Raw genomic sequence first — 20,000 nt, 5'->3', positions numbered from 1 at the left:
TATTTTCGTTTTTATTTTTTCGTTGTATGACACCTATACTTTTTATAAATATATATATATATATATATATATATATATATTCAGTATATATACATACATGTGTGTGTATGCGTGCGCATGTTTGTTTGTCTGTGTTGTGACATTAAGTTTTCGCACAGCTTTATTGATTCATTGGGGTAGAGTGTATGAAAACTTAATGTTACAACACAGACATAAAGTCACACGTACATGGATTTATATATATATATGTATATCTATGTATTGTGTCCTTTAAATAAATAACAAATATATATATATATACACACAAACACTCACAGCTAAGATAGAGCCTTCACAGAGAGCAAAGGCTTTCTTCAGGCTGCTCAAGATCAAAGTAACTACCAACCCAATATGATGAAAAATGGGAATAGACCCAATGTGCCCATACTACAATGACGAGATTGAAACAGTGATGCACCTTATCTCTGAATGTAAGATTTTAACACCATCATCCTCATTGTTTAACATCTGCTTTCCATGCTGGCATGGGTTGGACAGTTCGACTGGAGTCTGGGAAGCCAGGAGGCTGCACCAGGCCCCAATCTAATCTGGCAGTGTTTATACAGCTTGATGCCCTTCCTAAAGCCAACCACTCCGAGAGAGTAGTGGGTGCTTTTCATGTGCCACCAACACAGGAGCCAGAGGGGCTGACATCGACGAAAATCGGATGGTGCTTTTTACGTGCTACCAGCATAGGGCTCACATCTACAATTTCCATTTGATATGATTGTGATATTGCTGTTGATGTTGATGTACTTGACTCAATAGGTCTCAACTCAATAGGTCTATTCAAGTGCGGCACGTTGCCCTTCGATCCAAGGTACTTTTGAGTGGGCTGGTTATGCGATACTGGTGTAGGTTACAGCTGTGGACTCACTTTATTTGTCAGGTCTTCTCAGTCACAGCATGCCTCTAGAGGGCATGGTCTTTTGTCATTGCCTCTGTGAGGCCCAACGTTCGAAGGTCATGCTTCACCACCTCATCATATGTCTTCCTGGGTCCACCTCTACCCCGGATTCCTTCAACCGTTTGGGAGTGGCACTTATTCACACATCTCTCCTCATCCATCCGTAGTACATGACCATACCAACTCAAACATCTCTTCTGCATGCCACATCTGATGCTTCTTGTGTCTAACATTTCTCTCAGGGCGCTTACAATCTGTCGTGTGTGCACACTGACATTACACATCCAGTGGATCATGCTAGCTTCATTTCTTTTGAGCCTACGCATATCTTCAGCAGTCACAGCCCATGTTTCACTGCCGTGAAGCATGGCAGTTCGTACACATGCATCATACAATCTACCTTTCACACTGAGCAAGAGGCCCTTTGTCACCAGTAAGGGTAGAAGCTTTCTGAACTTTGCCCAGGCTATTCTTATTCTAGTGATAACACTCTCCGAGCATCCACTCCCACTACACACTTGGTCACCTGGGTAATGGAAACTATCAACTACTTCTAGTTTCTCCCTCTGGCATGTGATACACTATTTTCTGAGCATCTGTGGTGTTACCATTGACTCTAAGGCCTTTTGATTCTAAACCTTGCTTCCACACTTGAAATTTCTTCTCTAGTTCTGGTAGTGATTCTGCTATGAGGACCAGGTCATCAGCACAGAGGAGTTCACAGGGGCAACCTGCCTTGAATTCCTCTGTTATTGCCTGGAAGTCTATGATGAATAAGATGGGGCTGAGGTCTGATCCTTGGTGAACCCCTACTTCTACCCGGAATTCTTCACTATACTCATTTCCAATCTTAACCCTACTAACGGCATCTCAGTATAGGGCCTGTACAGCCCTTATTCACCATTCGTCAATCCTCAGTTTCTGCATCACCCACTAGATAAGGGATTGGGGGACCTTGTCAAAAGCTTTCTCCAAGTCCACAAAAGCCAAATATAGGGGTTTATCTTTGGCTAGGTATTTCTCCTGCAGTTGATATACCAGGAATATAGCATCATTGGTGCTTCTATCTGGCACAAAACCAAACTGCATCTTATCTAAGCAGACTCTCTCCCTAATTAGTTGGGCTATGAAACTCTCCGTGACCTTCATCACTTGATCCAGCAGTTTGATACCCCTGTAGTTATTTCTATCTGAAGCATCACCTTTACCTTTGTAGCAGTTGACTATGGTGCTGCTACCATCACGAACTACCTGGTTTATGATATGAGTGACTAGGCCATAGCCCACACCTACAAATGTTTTAAGCTTCTCAGCAGTGATTTCTGATGGGCCGGGGGGCTTTTCCTGGCTTCATATCCTTAATTGTTTTATCTACCGGGATGCTGTCTATTCAGATAGCTGGTTCCTCTACTGGGTCAACATTTGGCAGGCTCTCCTCCTCCCATTCATTCTCCACTTTCAGCAGTCTTTCATAATGGCTCCTTCAAGCCTCTTTCTTTTCTGAATCATTAAAAGCAAGTACACCATCATCCATGCGGACACATTTCTCTCCTGTGACATCACAATTTTCTCTCACACACTGTCTTGCAATCCAGACTACTTCAGTGCTTTGGTCCTCACGTCGCTGGACATTGGTTACGAGTCCTTGTCTATGAGTCCTATCTAACTGGACTGTGCAGATCATCACAAACTAGTGGACTGTGTAGCTGACCAATTTGTATTGTGGCAACCCTACACTATCCCTATCCTCTGACCTAACAAATACTCTATCTAGATATGATCAGGATGAAACATTGTGGTTACATACATTCACACACTCCACTCTGAAAACGACTATATTTAGCAGAGAAGCAAAATAGAAGAAGGTCAATTACCTTGAATTTTGAGACGGTCAGCTGATTCAGCTGCCTTGTCAGAAAAATCATCATTAATGAAAGACCTTCCCAAATTCCTTTTGTCTGGCTTTAACCTAAAGAGCTCAATGTCATTTGGATATATTTTTTTTTTTAGTTCCAAATAAGTATTTGTGTCAGTTCTTATAAACTGTCTGTCATGGAGAGTTTTCGACAAGTTTGTTGAACCCTACTCCTTTTGTATACCATGTTCATACCATGTTTCCAGCTTCAAATCATTTCAGGCAAAGCTTCCACTGCAAAAATTCACCATGCCTCCATTTCTTGTATGCTTCCTGTGCTAACTGGGGACATTCTGCAACAATGCATGCCACTGTCTTGTCACAGATTCTACAATTTTCTGATACATTCTTCCCATGTACATTTTACCTCAAATTCTTTGCTTCTATCACCTACAATTAGGTTTTCTGTTTCTTTTTTTATTGCCCTATGTTTTTTAGCCAAGCCTAGGATTTTGTTCCACATATATCTTCAGTGGCTCTCCAAAATTGACCTTGCAAAGGCTTTTCTTCAATCTTTGAATTTCATTCTTGTCCTTTTCTCCTATTCCACACTTGACTATCTGTTTCTTATTCTTTCTCTTTAGTAGTTTCTCAGCATTGTTCCATAACTTTTTTGTTTCTTTTAGCCAAGCCCAGGAACATCCTTATAATTATTGAGTGAGAGAGTGAGAGTGACACTGAGGCAAAATATACAAAGCCCAATATACCTATCATGACTACCCACCTGATACAAGTGCACCAGACGTGTGCATCACAACCATACATGTGCAATATGGTGATATCATATCAAAGGAACAATGCATAACCTTACAAGTGGGGCCCAGTTAAAATTTTCCTCAAGTCAAGTAGCCCATCCCACTCAAAAGATCCCTGATTAAAGTTTATTAAGTATGTTAAAAGAAACACCCATGTTTCCAGAGGTGACTTATTCAAACCCCAAAGAATTCCTCTCAACTCATGGTTATGATGCTCCCCAATACTTCTTCTAGTGATCAGAGATGCACATATCATCAGCCATCAACTGGTTATGGTCAAACAACTCACAAGCAAATCTGTGGTATTGAGCAGAATATTTGCTGTAGCCCATCTTTTATACTAAGACAAAACAATGTACGTGATAATACTTCCAATCAGTTAAGATCAAAAGCCATAAGGACCACTGCCTGGTGCTGCATCAGGGTAGTTATTAATATTATTATTATTATTATTATTATTTTTTCTTCTTTCAAATTTGCTTCCATTTCTTGCCGAGTGTCTTCCCGACTCCTAGGGCTAAGAAACTCATAGTATACATTGGTAGGCCATTAAACCAAACTCAGTAGGTCGTTCATTTTTTTTTTTTTTTTTTTAAGTTAAATTAAAATACATGAGCAGCAACAGTTCTCACATCGACAATGCTCTTCTCAATACGTGTGATGTACCAGTTAAGACAATCTTTTGCACTTCTTGCAGGGATGGTAAGCCAGGGATCATTCTCATATAATTTTTGGTTCCCTTCTTGATCATTCCTAGTGCTCCTACGATCACTGGTATTGTAACCGCCTTGAGATGCCACATTTTCTCAATTTCAATGAGTAGGTCTTTATATTTTCTGAGCTTGTCAAACTCTTTCGCTGAGATATTATGATCACAGGGGATGCTCATGTCGATCAATAAGCAAACTTTATTGTTTTGGTCTTTCGCAACAATATCTGGTTTATTGGCCTTGATGGTTCGGTCTGTATGTACTGGAAAGTCCCACAGAATGGTTACATTTTCTCCTTCAGTTACAGCCTCAGGGTGGTGATTATACCACTTGTCGGCAGTTTTGATATTGTAATGCCGACTTATTAGCCAGTGGAGATATTGGCCAACTCTGTCATGTCTTAATTTATACTCCACTGGTGCTAAGACTTTACATCCAGAGATTAGGTGGTCCACTGTTTCAATCATGTCGTTGCAGAATCGGCATTTTGGGTCTGCTCCATTTTTCATCACATTGGCCTGGTAGTTCCGGGTTAATAGGCTTTGATCTTGAGCAGCCAGGATGAAACCTTCGCTCTCTGCTTTTAGCCCTGAGCTCCGTAGCCACTGATGGGTTTGCTTCTGGTCAACATCAGCTTGTTTGCTGCGGGTCACATATTTGCCGTGCAGAGGTTTCTCCTCCCACCTATCAGCCAATTGCTCATGCGCTTTTTTCATTGCCATCATTTTCACCTTCTTTGCAACAATAGTTGCCGTACTTCCCTCGGGTTGTTCAGTTTGGGTATCCTGCACGAGATCAATAGCAAATTTTTTGCTTTCCTTTATGATAGAATGAAGCTTCTTTATTATTATTATTATTATTATTATTATTATTATTATTATTATTATTATTGAGTGAGAGAGCAGTTCATGCCATCAAAGTGACACTGGGGTAAAATATACGAAGCCCAATATACCCATCATGACTACCCGTCTGATAAAGGTACATTATTATTATCATTATTATTATTATTATTTACTTTTTATCTGCAGGTTTGTTACAATCTCTTTCCAAGACACACCCAGCATCCTAGGGCAAGTGAAGGATAAGAGGTATTATAGTATGACTGAAAGCTTGGGGAGGGGAAGTGGCAGGAGCAGTAGCAAATTATCTTCATGTAATACAGCACATACATTTAAATTGATAGGGTTTTTCTAAGGATGTGGGCAGTACTTGTCAGCACAATCTTTTGGATTTCTCTGAGACATGGTTTTCCTGGGATATTATCTAGATGTTTCTGACATCTCTTTCTTATCATACCTTAGGCACCCACAATAACAAGAACAGTTCTTGCTTTAAGATGCCACATCTTATGTATTTCAATTTCCAGGTCCTTATATTTACTTAATTTGTCAAATTCTCTTATAGATATATTTTCATCAGTAGGAACATCTATTTGGCTACAAGTATTTTCTTCGCTGTCTTTAATGACTATGTCTGGTCATCCAGAGGATAGTGACATTTTTACCTTCAACAACTTGCTCAAGCTGATGTTCATACCACTAAGTAGGAGTGCTGATTTTGTAGTGGTTATATATTTTCCAATGTAAATACTGTCCTACCCTATCATGGTGATTTTTGTATTCATTTTGGTGTCAGCACAGGACATCCTGAGACAAGATGGTTTATTTTTTCATCAAATGCATTGCAGAATCTGCATTTAAGGTCAGAACCGTTTTGAAGAACATTAGCCTGGTAGTTAGCAAGCTTTCATCTTGTGCCACCAATATGAAACCTTCAGTCTTTGCTTTCAGTCCTGAGCTTCTCAGCCACCAATGGGTTGCTACTTGGTCTACATCAACATTTAGGCTTCAAAGTATATGCTATTCATGTGGAGGCTTCTGGCTCCAGTGCTCTTCAGTTTGTTTCTGCCTGTCTTTTTTTAGCAGTCTATTTGATCTGTTTTGCTTTCTTTGTGGCATTGGTTTCAAGTTCTTCATCTAATTCAGGGTTAATGCCACATTCCCTTGTGAATTTTCAAGCTTCCTTGACAACAGAATGTGATTTTTGTGCTGCTTTCATGTTTGCACACAAGCTACAGCATCCAGTCCTCTGTACCAGATAAGTACTTGTTCATTGCTATTGTGGAGGTCTTACTGGCATCATTCCTCTTCCCTCAATACTTCTAGGTAGGTACAAACAATCAACATCTGCTCTTGGGTGGTGCATGTTTTTATTAGTTAGTAGTTTTCCTGTCTTCCTGTCCAGTCATTGGGGCTCTGTAATTAATGATGTTAAAACTGTATTGGACTATTGGAAGTGTCATGGCTTTGATGCGATTTTTGGAGTTGAGTTCAGTTTGTAGTTTGAGTTGTATTCTTATGTAATACTCCTTTCATATTTTTTCCTTCATAGCAGCATGTTGTATACCATCTCCTTCATTTATCCCCAGGTCTTTATAGCTTTCTTGTGAATCAAGCTCATTGATGGTAGTGTCAGTATCTAATTTAATAGAAGCTGTTTGCTTGAGCTTGCCTCTTACCAAAGTTGCTTTATCACACTTATCAAGGCCAAAATCCATCCTGATGTCATTGTTAAACTTTTTAACAGTTCTTAACAGCCCTACTAGCTATTCATGATCTAGCTTCAGATCATCCATATAAAACAGATAATTTACTATAGTATTATACATTTTGAACCCATACCTGGTATTACTCAGTTTAAGACTGGGGTTAGAACCATGCAAAAGAGTTATGGGGAGAAGGAGTCACCTTGAAAGATGTCTCGTTTGATGTTGGTGTTAGATTGGTTCATCCCATTACTATGGTTTAGGAGACGTGTATTACACTTAGCCATGCTACCTTGTAAGAATTTGGAGATGACAGGAGAGATCTTGTATATCTCAAGGGCCTTGAGTAGCCAATTACGTGGCACACTATCAAATGCCATCCTGTTGTGTATCCATGCCATACTCAGGTTCTTTTTGTTGCTCCAGCAATTTTCTACAATCATTTTATTTATGAGTAATTGATCTTTGCATCCATAAGAATTCTTTTTGCAACCTTTTTGAGCTTGTGGAAGAATAGAGTTCTGTTCCAGGAAAGTGTATATTCTTTCAGTAAATATGGATGTGAGAATCTTGTAGGTGATGCTGAGACATGTTATTGGTTGGTAGTTGTTTGGATTTTTGTGTCTTCAGTTTTTGGTAGAAGGCATGTTATTCCTTCAGTCAACCAGGCTGGTATTTGCTCTGGGTTCTGGATGACATCAGTGAGGGATGCAGTGAAAGTTTGGTGTATTTCTGTCAAACAATTCAGCCAGAAGTTAGGGATCTGATTTAGTCCTGGGGTTTTCCATTTTTGAGACTTTTTAAGAACACATCTTAGCTCTTCTATTATTGTTGCCTCTCATTTATGCACTTCAACATATCTTCTTCCAGAACTCTGCCATTTCCTTAGTCTTAGGTGGCTCCTTTACTTCTGTCTTAATCTGCCAGTTTCCCTATAAAATTTCTTTGCATCCGTCTTGAATACTTTGTTCTGTCAATAAAATTTGATTCTTTTGTCATGCCTTCTGAGTCATTGGGCTTTCAGTTGTATTCATTGTTTCACTAGCTCCTTGGTTGTTTCACTAGTTCCTAGGGAGGTTTATAAAATCTTTGATTTTATATTTTTGCTTAATTTTTCTAGCTTGTTTACTCCGTTAGCAAGTTCATCCAGAACATTCTGCAACAATGCATGCCACTGTCTTGTCACAGATTCTACAATTTTCTGATACATTCTTCCCATGTACATTTTACCTCAAATTCTTTGCTTCTATCACCTACAATTAGGTTTTCTGTTTCTTTTTTTATTGCCCTATGTTTTTTAGCCAAGCCTAGGATTTTGTTCCACATATATCTTCAGTGGCTCTCCAAAATTGACCTTGCAAAGGCTTTTCTTCAATCTTTGAATTTCATTCTTGTCCTTTTCTCTTTTTTGTATTGCTACTTTCCACTCAGAAGGTCTAGTGACATGGTTGGTCCTTTTCTATGTCATCTCGATACTTAATCGAGCAGTTACAACTTTAGCAGTGGAAGAGATGAGGTTATTTAAGGTTGTAAAGTCATTTCTCTCATTTCTTATGATCTGTCTAAGAGCAACATTAAATATCATGATTATGTTGTTAGTTTTTATACTGTTTGAGAGCTTTGGTAGCAATTCTCTACCACTACCATCATCATCATCATCATCATTATTATTATTATTATTATTATTATTATTATTATTATTATTGAGTGAGAGAGCAGTTCATGCCATCAAAGTGACACTGGGGTAAAATATACGAAGCCCAATATACCCATCATGACTACCCGTCTGATAAAGGTACACCAGGCACATGCATCACAACCATATGTGCGCGACATGGTGATCTCATATCAAGATAAACAGCACATGACCTTGCAGGTGGGGCCCAGTTAGAATTTTCTTCAGGTTGAGTAGCCCATCCCGCTCAAACGGTCCCTGAATAAGGGTTGCTTAAGGATGTTGAAAGAACCACCCATGTTTCCAGAGGTGAACTATTCAAACCCCAAAGAATCCCTCTCAACACATGGCTATGATGCTCCCCCACTACTTCTGCTCGTGATCAGAGATGCACATATCGTCAGCCACTAAGGGACATGCTCAACTGGTTAAGGTCAAACAACTGACAAGCAAATCTGTGGTATTGAGCAGAATATTTGCTGTAGCCCATCTTTTATACCAAGACAAAACAATGTACATGATAACACTTCCAATCAGTTAAGATCAGAAGCCATGAGAGCCACTGCCTGGTACTGCATCAGGGCATTTATTATTATTATTATTATTATTATTATTATTATTATCATTATTATTATTATTACTATTAACTTCTTTTGATTTTGTTTGTTTCTTGCTGAGTGTCTTTCTGACACCTAGGGTAAAGAGACTCACTACATACATTTGTAGGCCCTTAAAATAAAGACACCAGATTGTTTATTTACAAAATCATGTGATAAAGAATAAGAGGAAGATAGACAGAAAAAATGAAAAAAAGGTAATCAAAGAAAGTAAGGGGGGAAAAGGAAAGAAAATTAACAGTGACCATGCTCTTCTCAGTACATTAAGACAATCTTTTGCACTTCCTTCATGGATGATAAGCCAGGAATCATCCTCAAAATAATTTTCAGTTCCTTTTTTGATCATTCTAAGTGCTCTTACAATCACTGGTGTTGTAACCATCTTGAGATGTCTCACCTTTTCAATTTCGATTAGCAAATCTTTATATTTTCTGAGCTTATCAAATTCTTATGCCAAGATCTTATGGTTACAGTGCATGCACATGTCAATCAATAACAACAATATATGGTTTATAGCTTTGATGTCTGGTCTGTATGTACTGGAAAGTCCCAAAGAATCGTTACATTTTCTCCCTCAGTTACAGGTTCAGTTTTGTTTTGATAACGCCACTATTTCATTACAGTATTGGCACTTGGGTCTATTCTATTTTTCATCACATTGGCTTGGAAATTCTGGGTCAATAAGCTTTGATCTTGAGCAGCCAGGATAAAGCTTTCGCTCTCTGCATTTAGCCCTGAGTGCCATAACCACTGATGCGTGTGCTTCTGGTCTACATCAGCTTGTTCATAACAGGTCACATATTTGCCATGCAGAAATTTTTGTCCCCACTCACCAACCAATTGTTTAAACACATTTTACTTTGCTAATTCAGATTTTGTCCAATCTACAAAAGCTGCTGAATATCCAAGTAATGATATTGCCCAAGTATTTACAGCTTTCTCTAGATTCAGACCATTTCGTTTTCAGTTCCTTAGCTTCCTCACCCTTCTATTGTACTCCTTCTCAATTTTCGCTTCCATTTCTGTTGTTAGTACTCTATCAGATTCTAATACTCCTAATATAACCCTTTACCTTATTATTATTATTATTATTATTATTATTATTATTATTGAATGGGAGAGCAGTGCATACTATCTAAGTGACAGTGAGATAAAATGTACAAAGCCAACTATACCTATTATGACTACCTGTTTGACAAGAGTACACTAGGAGTATGTATCATAACCATATGTGTGCAACATGACAAGATAAACAGTGCATAACCTTGCAGTTGGGATCCAGTTAGAATTTTCTTCAGGTCAAGTAAGTCATCCCACTCAAAAGGCCCAATTCTTCTCTCAGCACATTTGCACTTTGTCATACATGTACATTGATCTGACACATCCAGTAGAGCATGCATATGCATCTCATTTCTTTCAAGTATTCTTATGCCTTCTGCAGTCATGTTCAATACTTCACTTCCATGAAGCATTAGAAAGAGTGCGGGAGAGGGAGAAAGAATGAGAGAGAATCTTTTGAAAGAAAATGTCAAATTCTTACCTCTGGTATTGTTGCTTTATATCGTTGACTCCCGAAAACTGGATGATTGTCATTCTCATCAATAATTATAAAGTTACATATATTACCTTCTGAGCCATCCTGAATTTAAAAAACAGATATTCAAATGTTATAATTCCATAAAATTTCAAAGACATGAGTTCTACTTTTACATTGCAAAACTGCTTTTACATCACAAAAAAGCATTACATAGGATGACTCAACACTTTTGCAATCATTTGTATGAACTCATTACAAAATAAATTGTTGATTCTTATTTTATCATTGCTGCTGATAGAACAGTGAATAAGACAAATTTACAAATTGAATTTGAATAATATATATTTCACAAGCAAAATATCTAATTAGAAAATCTCTATAAGACATGAAAGTAGTAACTGTACTGAGAAGTAATGTTTGTCACCACTTCAACATGGCTGTTCTGTATGAAGGATGCTTCCTCTTGGGGTTAAAATTGGTAGTAACACCAGTTCATACAGAAAAAGTCATGTTGAAGTGGCAACAAATATTACTTCTCAATATATATTTAGTTGTATCTTGGGAGAGTCAATACACAAATAAGAACAACATATGCACAGGTTTAATTCCACTTCTTTATTCTTAGTCAATTGGTTAAATATCTAATTATTTCACTAACTGAATGCTTGTTTAATGTATTGGTTAAACCAGTGGTTCCCAAACTATGCAGTACCAACCCCCTGCAGGAGTAGAAAGATCCAAGGAGGCATTGAAAGAAAGGAGAAATGGATGGCTATGCTCCACTCTATTTTTCAATGGTATACTCAAGTTCAGAAATTAGTGTTTAAAAATCTACAAGCAACAACAGAACAGAAATTAAAAAAAGAACAATAGTTTTCTAACAAAGCTGGTCATAATTTTCCAGAAAGATGTAAACAAATGATTTCGATTAAAAACAATGGCAACAGTGAGATGAAAAGAATATATATATATAATATATATATATATATATATATATATATATATATATATATATATATATATATATATATATATATATATATATAAATGTTGAGATTCAGTTGAATTAGGTACTTAAATTGAAGCACCAACTCAGTTCAGTATTATTTGCACAGCTCGAAGAAATGTGAAGATGATGATGATGATGATGATGATGATATATATATATATATATATTTATTATATAGAAGGAGCTCTACAGGACTAGTACTGTTTCATTCAAGAGAAATCTTCAGGAAGCCCTGCTTCCTGAAGATTTCTCTTGAATGAAACAGTACTAGTCCTGTAGAAGCTCCTTCTATATAATAAATTAATTTTACTCTGCTATGTATTGAGTACCTTACTTACTGTGGTTAACCCCGGATCAACCCGGGACCTACATATATATATATATATATATATATATATATATATATATATTAGAAGAAATGAGGTAATCAGAAGATCGGATGGTTCATATTTACAGATATTTATTTATATATTACATTTTTACATATATATATCATATCATTCAGATCATATCATTCAGATCATTAGTGCTTTCTCCCATTCTAGTGGGGTTTTCAAATCAAAATAAACCCTTTGTAGGGAATTTTAATCATTTTATAGAGTTTCATAGTGGTGGGGAGGAACAAGACAGCACAAGAGGGTGAAGTGGATGAGGAGGAAATGAGAGAGAGAACATGTGTGTATGTGTATGTGTGTGAGTGTGTGTGTGTGTGTGCGTTTGTATCTGAGGCTAAAGAGAAAGAGGGGAAGGGAGAGGAAAGAAGAAGGATTTCCTTTGGCCTGCTGGACCCCCAAGGGAGTTCTAAGAATTTTAGCTTTTTGTCCATTCTAGTGTCACTGAGTGTGTGTTGGTGGGTAGGCAGGCCATAAATTACACCTTTTATGATTTTGAGGATGGTCAAATGCCATTTGGGGTCTAAGAACTCTTCTACTTTGTATGATTGTTTTGTGGAGGTGTATGTGTGTGTGTCTCTGTGTGTCCGTGTGTGTGTGTGTGTGTGTGTGTGTGTGTGTGTGTGTGTGTGTGTGTGTGTGTGTCTGTGTGTTTGGAGAAGGAGAGAGAGACAAAAAGAGAAAAGGGAAATAAAAATAAAAATAAAAATAAAAATATGGGAGGAAGAGGAGAAGAAAAAAAAATTTTTTTGTGTGTTGATATTTATACCACTACATATATATACACAGACTTATACATGAAATATTTGAAAAGAAACCTTTTATCGGTTCAAAATGAACAACCAAATTACACCATCTTGAAAATTGTATATCATAGGAAAGTTAAAATTAAAGTGACAATTAAAAAGTAAAGATGGAAGTAAATTATAAAAATAATAATATAATGTATATAACAGGCAATATATATATATACAAATACACACATATATATATACACATACAGACATATACTAAATGTTCTACTATATTAGATTGTAAATCGAAAGATGCGTCCTTCAATGTCACTATATATATATATATATATATACATGCTTACACATGAAATATTAGAAAAAAAGAAACCTATCCACCAACACACACTCAGTGACACTAGAATGGACAAAAAGCTAAATTCTTAGAGCTCCCTGGGGGATCCAGCAGGCCAAAGGAAATCCTTCTTCTTCTTCCCTCTCCCTTCCCTCTTTCTCTTTAGCCTCAGTTACAAACGCACACACACTCACACACACACACATACACATACACACATGTTCTCTCTCTCATTTCCTCCTCATCCACTTCACCCTCTTGTGCTGTCTTGTTCCTCCCCACCACTATGAAACTCTATAAAATGATTAAAATTCCCCACAAAGGGATTATTTTGATTTGAAAACCCCACTAGAATGGGGGAAAGCACTAATGATCTGAATGATATGATCTGAATGATATGATATATATATGTAAAAAATGTAATATATAAATAAATATCTGTAAATATGAACCATCCGATCTTCTGATTACCTCATTTCTTCTAATATATAATACCTGTACATCATCTCCAAACCTTCCAATATATATATATATATATATATATATATATTTATATATATATACATAACTCTACAAAGTGCTAACTTTTACCTTACTGACAGCATTTCTTTACATAGTTAGTATGGATCTTCCAAGCCATTCACCTAGCTTTCTTAGTGGTCATCTGATTACAGAGCAAGAAACTTTTTCTCTATGTTGATGACAGTACAGTGGCTTACTTTTTTTAGTTAAGCTTTCTCTTGCAAGTGTCTCATTAGGAACAAATTATCCATAATACTTTTCCCTGGCACAAAACTGAACTGTGTCTTATCTAATCTCAATTTGTTTCTAATTGAGCTATTTCCATAACTATGTAGTGAGACACGTTGGCATTATTTTGTTGTGGCAACATAGCACAGTTGTGCTTTGTCAATTTCATCAATTTACTTCTGATTGTGGAAGGATATATGTGGCAACTACTGCTCAACTGTACATTGCTGTTGGACCAGCAAGATGAAAACACCTCATTGCTATTGATACTTCAAGTCAACAAGATGTAGTCACTGATTTATCAATTTTAACTTGCCTAACAACCTTAGTGGCTTTTACAATATACCTGTTTTGTTTTACCCATTTTTATAACCTGTTTGGAAACTTGGCTGATTAGCCCAACCTAGCAGCACTCACAATATATCAGCTGAAGTCTTGTTCACTGTTTATAACTAATTTGGAAACTTTGGCAAAGTAGACAGCTCTGTCTGTACTTTTAGTATTCCTGCTGAAATGTTATTACAGTTCTTATAATCAGCTTAAAGTTTTGTCAATTTTGACAGTCCTAGTGTCTTTATTATAATTCAGCTATGCTTCTTTAACATTGTTCTTATTCAACACTATGCATCCTTTTCTGGTGTTTATCTGTATTCATCCTACAGTCGGTGAAATACCCAATTTAAATTATATCGTAGGTTTTGCCAGATTAAATCATGTCTTGCTACACACACATTCTTCAACAAATAGTTGATGTTCATTAACATTCACAACAGGAAAATATTTCTTCATATGCACTTTGTTTAGTGTTCATTAAAAATGTAAAAATAAATTATTATGAACTTCTTGAAACATAGAACTCTTTTGCTTCAGTGACATTCCTCACTAAAAATTGGTGACCTATAGTATTAGGTTTATGTTACATCCATCATCCATCAGTCTTGCAAATTATGAAGAAATACTAATGTAGGATACTGAAGAGCAGCATCTGAAACAACTACGTAGTTCAAACTTCAACCTTCAAACTTAGTCACAGATAGTATATATATATTGGGCAAACATAGCCAAGCAGTTCAGAAGTCAACTTCCTAACTGAGTAGTTTTGCATGATACCTTGGGCACATGTCTTCTACTATCACCCTGAGCCAATCAAAATTTTGGGAGTGGATTCAGTAATAAGAAACTGAAAGAAACCAGTCATGTGCATGAATGTGTGTGTGAGTGTATACATGCATGCACATGTGTGTGTGTGTGTGTGTGTGTGTGTCTCAGTTTATTTACATCTGCACTTGCTTAACTGAAAGTCACAACATCCAAGCAGTATTCTTGTTGGCATTTCTCTATTCGCTTCATGCCTTCAAAGTCATGTGAAATATGAGATTCTTTGAAAAATGTGTAAGAATTAGAATCAGGCAAAACATTCAGCGAAAAGATATTGCTTCAATAACCAGTTTACCTTATGCACACCAGCATGGAAAAACAGTTATAAAAATGAATGAACACACAAACGAAAAGCATATCATTATCATAATGGCTAGCAGAAAACTGCTCACTAGGTGGTTTTTCTGCTGATACATTTATGATAGTTTTCAAATAACTTAAGGTTTCTAAAATTTTAAAGGAGAAAATATGAGACCAGATTCCTAATTGAGTTTCTTTCAATTTAAATGAAGTTACAATCACATATTCTCCCATTATTTTCTGATTATATTAAAGACTAGCAGTATCGCCCGGCGTTGCTCGGATTTGTAAGGGAAATAACTATATAAGCATTTTTAGAGAGTTACTTCCCTTATATAATAGCAAAAAAAGGTATTAAAAATGGGAAAAAATGATGGTAAATTTTTTTTTAAATCGTAGACTCATCGTAGACGCGCGCTAATACCCAGAAGGGCTCGATATGAATCACGACTATAAGATACCTGCTTTTGGTTAAACTGCATCGCAAAATGTGGGAGTAGTTAAGAATCTAAATCGTAGGAGACAGACACTCACACAACTTCAGTTTTATATATAAAGATATACATACATTTGGAATTAAATATAAGGAATTCAGCTTTCAATTTATGTGTCAACTAAGCCAATCATAAAAAGTTATGTATTAGAAGTATATATTCTTACCGTGAACTTAGGAATAAATGTAATATATGAGATCTGCAAAATAATACAAAGAATTATGTTCTTATTCAAGAAATTAATGTTTTATTATAAATACATAAATAATAGTACATATATCTGATACAGGCAAAATATAAGCAAAACCTTAATTCAACAATACTCTTCTCCCAATTATCAAGTTGTATTCTCTCTGTCATTGTTAATAATATCACACTGTCTCTGATTCTTACCAAGTTGGCTAAAAGTACCTCATCCAACTTAACCTACCCTATACTTCAAACAAAATAGATTTTGAAATCCTTCCTTTTCAGATATGCTTCCTTTAAGCACTCCTTCTCTGCTTGTTTTTATCTCCTCAACCTCACATTTTCAAATATTCCAACAAAACATTAACTTTATTCATCTTCCTACCATACTTTTTGCAATTATCAAACAATACTTTAGTAAGGGTAAAACAAATGAAAACTCCTCTGTAAATATAATCAAAATTCTCAATAAAAGTCACAAAGAAATAATGCATATACCAGTATCATACATAATTCTTTCTACTGTAGACACAAGCCCTGAAATTGTAGGGGAAAGGTGGCTAACCGATTACATCAACCCAAATGCTCAACTGGTAATTATCCCTCTATCACTGGTATCATGATAAACACACAGTCTACCTTTGAAATAGTAAACATAACATGTTGCTCGATTTTAAACCAGTTTCTAGATATTTAGATGCTTTTAGCAAGGTCCAGGCTGTTGCTGCAATTATTCAAACTGTAACTCAATTCAAGGGAAAGCTGAAATCTTCACACTTGATTTTCACTTGTGACTTCATACAATCTGCAAGATATTCCACTTTCGAAATTGCACCTGAGATTTCTCATTTGTTATCAAGAAAATCTATACTAATGTCCAAGAATTCTCATATCTGACACTTTTCAGTCGACATGACTAAATTTTGTACAAAATTCTCTTTCCTCCCCATCTCATTTATAGTCACCAGTGCAAAACCTTCTGTGTTTACTTTAGTCTACCACCACTCTCAGACAGTGTGCTCTCAAATGGGCCTATATTCTCAATTAACCAATGAACTTTTTATCATTTTATGTCTCATCCCATTTTCAACTGAGTGACTACAAGTTTTATAAATAAAGATAAATGAAAATGCCCTTATCAACAATGCTGTTTTGTTTTTTATTCATTTTATTTCATTTTCATTATTTATTAATGTCAGCATGTGGAAATTATTTCAAGAAGTTTTGTACATACCGGAACTTTTTCTCTGTCAATTTCTTTTATGGTAACCAAATCAAACTTGTTACATGATGCAGTATTAGTACAAGAAAGATTATCTACTACTTTTAAATAGTTCAGTATATCTCCCACTAAAGTTAATTTAGGGAAATTGCTTCCAGTCACTTCAACAGTTGCAACAAGAGTGCCTGAAAAAGAAAATTTACTATGAGTAAAAATGATAGCATTTAATTTATGGTATACTCAGCATTTTGTTTTTCTTTCATTTTTACTGTTTTATAATCAATTTTTGCATACTAGAAAAGATAAGATGGCATTTATTGAAAACATTTCTTTTTGTAACTGGATGCCCTTACTAGAATGATTTTACCAGTCAAGCAAACTGGAACAAGACACACTTTGTGTCTTGCTTAACCCTTTACCTGTCAAAAGCATTTGTATAAGTTTGTCCTAAATGTCTACGAATGTTTTCAGACTTTTAGTTAATCTTTGCTTCATATATTCTGAGTAATATAAAACTTTCTTTTCCAAAGTCCCAAGCTACTCTAGTGAATGAAAAAATTGGGGATATGTATAAAATATGATGTATGGGCTATAGGAAAATATGTCCTGTGTTTGTCATGTGATTCATAGGACAAGCAAATGTTTAAGGAAATAAGAAAATTGTTCCAGTAGGAAGACTTTGAAATCATATACAAGCAGTCATTAGTCCAGGATGTTAACCCCACAGCACAGTCACTGTGCTTCTCTAATTGATTAAAGATTATAAACTATTTTGACTACTATGAATCAAAAACATTAAACATTAGCATGTATTTTGGCTAACTGCATTTTTATTAGTCATTTCTTAAATTACCAAAAAATAATGTTTTCTGAATTACACTGAGCCAAGATCACAATGTGTACACTGAGTATTTTCGTTCTGCTTTAGTCATTTTTGAAGGTTTCAGTTTATTGTGCTATTGATTCTAGTACAACTCATAGACATTTAAAGCCTTTTGTTTCGAATATTATTATGACTGATTTTCAACGACCTTCATTTCAGTTGACATTAAAAAAAACAAGTTATGCATGTGACAGATTTAGATGAAAAATATTCAACTACCATGCCTCATTTGATACTTTTCTATTGTGCAACTGGTTTGATATTTAGTATTTTATTTTCCCTTTTATGTATGGGTATATTACTTCTACATGACTGAACTAGCAATAAGCTACATCTAACTTTAATAATAATTTCTAGCTTCAGATTTTATGGTATTAGCAAACAAGAAATAAATTTTTCCTTTGACAGGATGACAGTATATTACAGATGAAATAATCTAACATATGATCTTGATGTTGAACTGAGATATATATATGTTACTCAAAGAAATTCCAACCTTGTCTGATTTTCACATTTTGTTTACAATCTTATAATAATATTGTTACGGGACCTCCAAAAGCTGCTACGGAATCCCACCTGCCGTCGCTCGTATCACTCGAACCCGAGATCCAACAAGTCGAGCGACGACAATTGACCAGGCTCGCCCGATCGGCGAAAGTTCGCCACGGAACTCAGAGAGGAGAGAGACAACAACAACAACAGCAGCAGCAGGAAGAGACACAGAGGCAACACAAAGAGGGCAAGGCAATCGGCTTACATTTAACGACAGTTTATAATTGTTCCATAAAATACATCAAGATACATATCAGGTACATCAAAGAAGTACAAGCAACAGAATCAACAGCATGCAGATGCAATATACAGTCCGGAGACAACAGTTCTGTTTCAAATCACATTAAAGGCATATACAATGTTCATAGACAAATAAGTTCACGTTACAAATCAATGTTCAATTAACGTACACTTCACATTAACATATACAGTTCAATGTTCATTAAAGACTACAACAGAGTCTCTCTCTTTCTTTAACAGTTCTGTAACACATATCAATACAATTCACATTGTTCTTTTTACTGTCTCATTTCTTTTCCAGCCTTTATAACACATCAACAAGATAAACAATGTTCATTTCTTTTACATTTCAATACATCGATTCTTTTTCCTTCTTTTTCTTCACATATCAAAACATACAATTAACACATACTGTTACATCAGCCAATGCCTCACATTGTAGTCCCTCTCTATCAGCTGCCTAATCCTCTGTATATCTCTCTCTGTCACAGCAGAACAAACCATTACTAACTCGCTGTACAATCTCAACTGTTCACTCTCTCATGACTGTCTTCCTGTCATCTCTCAGTACACTGTCACCAGCAGAACTGCCAACTGCTAAATCCAAACTGCCAAATGCTTGCCTTGAATCCCAAATGCCGACTGCCTTTACAGCTCAAACTTCCTCCCTTTTAAGGGGTGTTTACAGCGAACTCTCCCTGACCGGCACAAGGCCAAAGGTCCCCTAAAAGCTCATTACTCTTTCTAAAACAAAGGACTTTAACTTTGTATTGTAGACTTTCAGTCTCCAAGCCAGCAAAGTAGGTCGCCAGCTCTGTCCTTAAGTTGAACCATAACAATATAATATAAGATAATATAATGAAATAATAGAATATTAAATGTCGATTCTGATTGAACTAGTACTTTCATGCATTAACCTATGCAATCTTCAGGTTCATGTAGTAGTGGTGACAGTTACATTTTACAATTTACAACTGCAGTCAAATGGCTAAACCCTGTGCCTTAAATACATTTGTATAGAC

The 20,000-nt window shown here is 36.0% G+C and overlaps 1 protein-coding gene across 1 annotated transcript in view; it reads right to left on the bottom strand.

Annotated features, from left to right (window-relative positions):
* Positions 1–20,000, bottom strand: part of LOC115232681 (cadherin EGF LAG seven-pass G-type receptor 2-like) — a 106,071-nt gene that overhangs the window by 71,883 nt on the left and 14,188 nt on the right. The window contains exons 4-6 of the mRNA XM_036500738.1: positions 17,316–17,488; positions 16,059–16,091; positions 10,707–10,805 (exon numbers count right to left, since the gene is read on the bottom strand). Of these exons, the coding sequence (XP_036356631.1) occupies positions 10,707–10,805; positions 16,059–16,091; positions 17,316–17,488 (305 nt within the window). The remainder of the gene's footprint in view (positions 1–10,706; positions 10,806–16,058; positions 16,092–17,315; positions 17,489–20,000) is intronic.

The sequence above is a fragment of the Octopus sinensis genome, linkage group LG2 (assembly GCF_006345805.1).
Source record: "Octopus sinensis linkage group LG2, ASM634580v1, whole genome shotgun sequence".
NCBI lineage: Eukaryota > Metazoa > Mollusca > Cephalopoda > Octopoda > Octopodidae > Octopus > Octopus sinensis.
The sequence above is the reverse complement of the archived record's forward strand: the minus strand, read 5'-3'. Positions and strand labels throughout refer to the sequence as shown.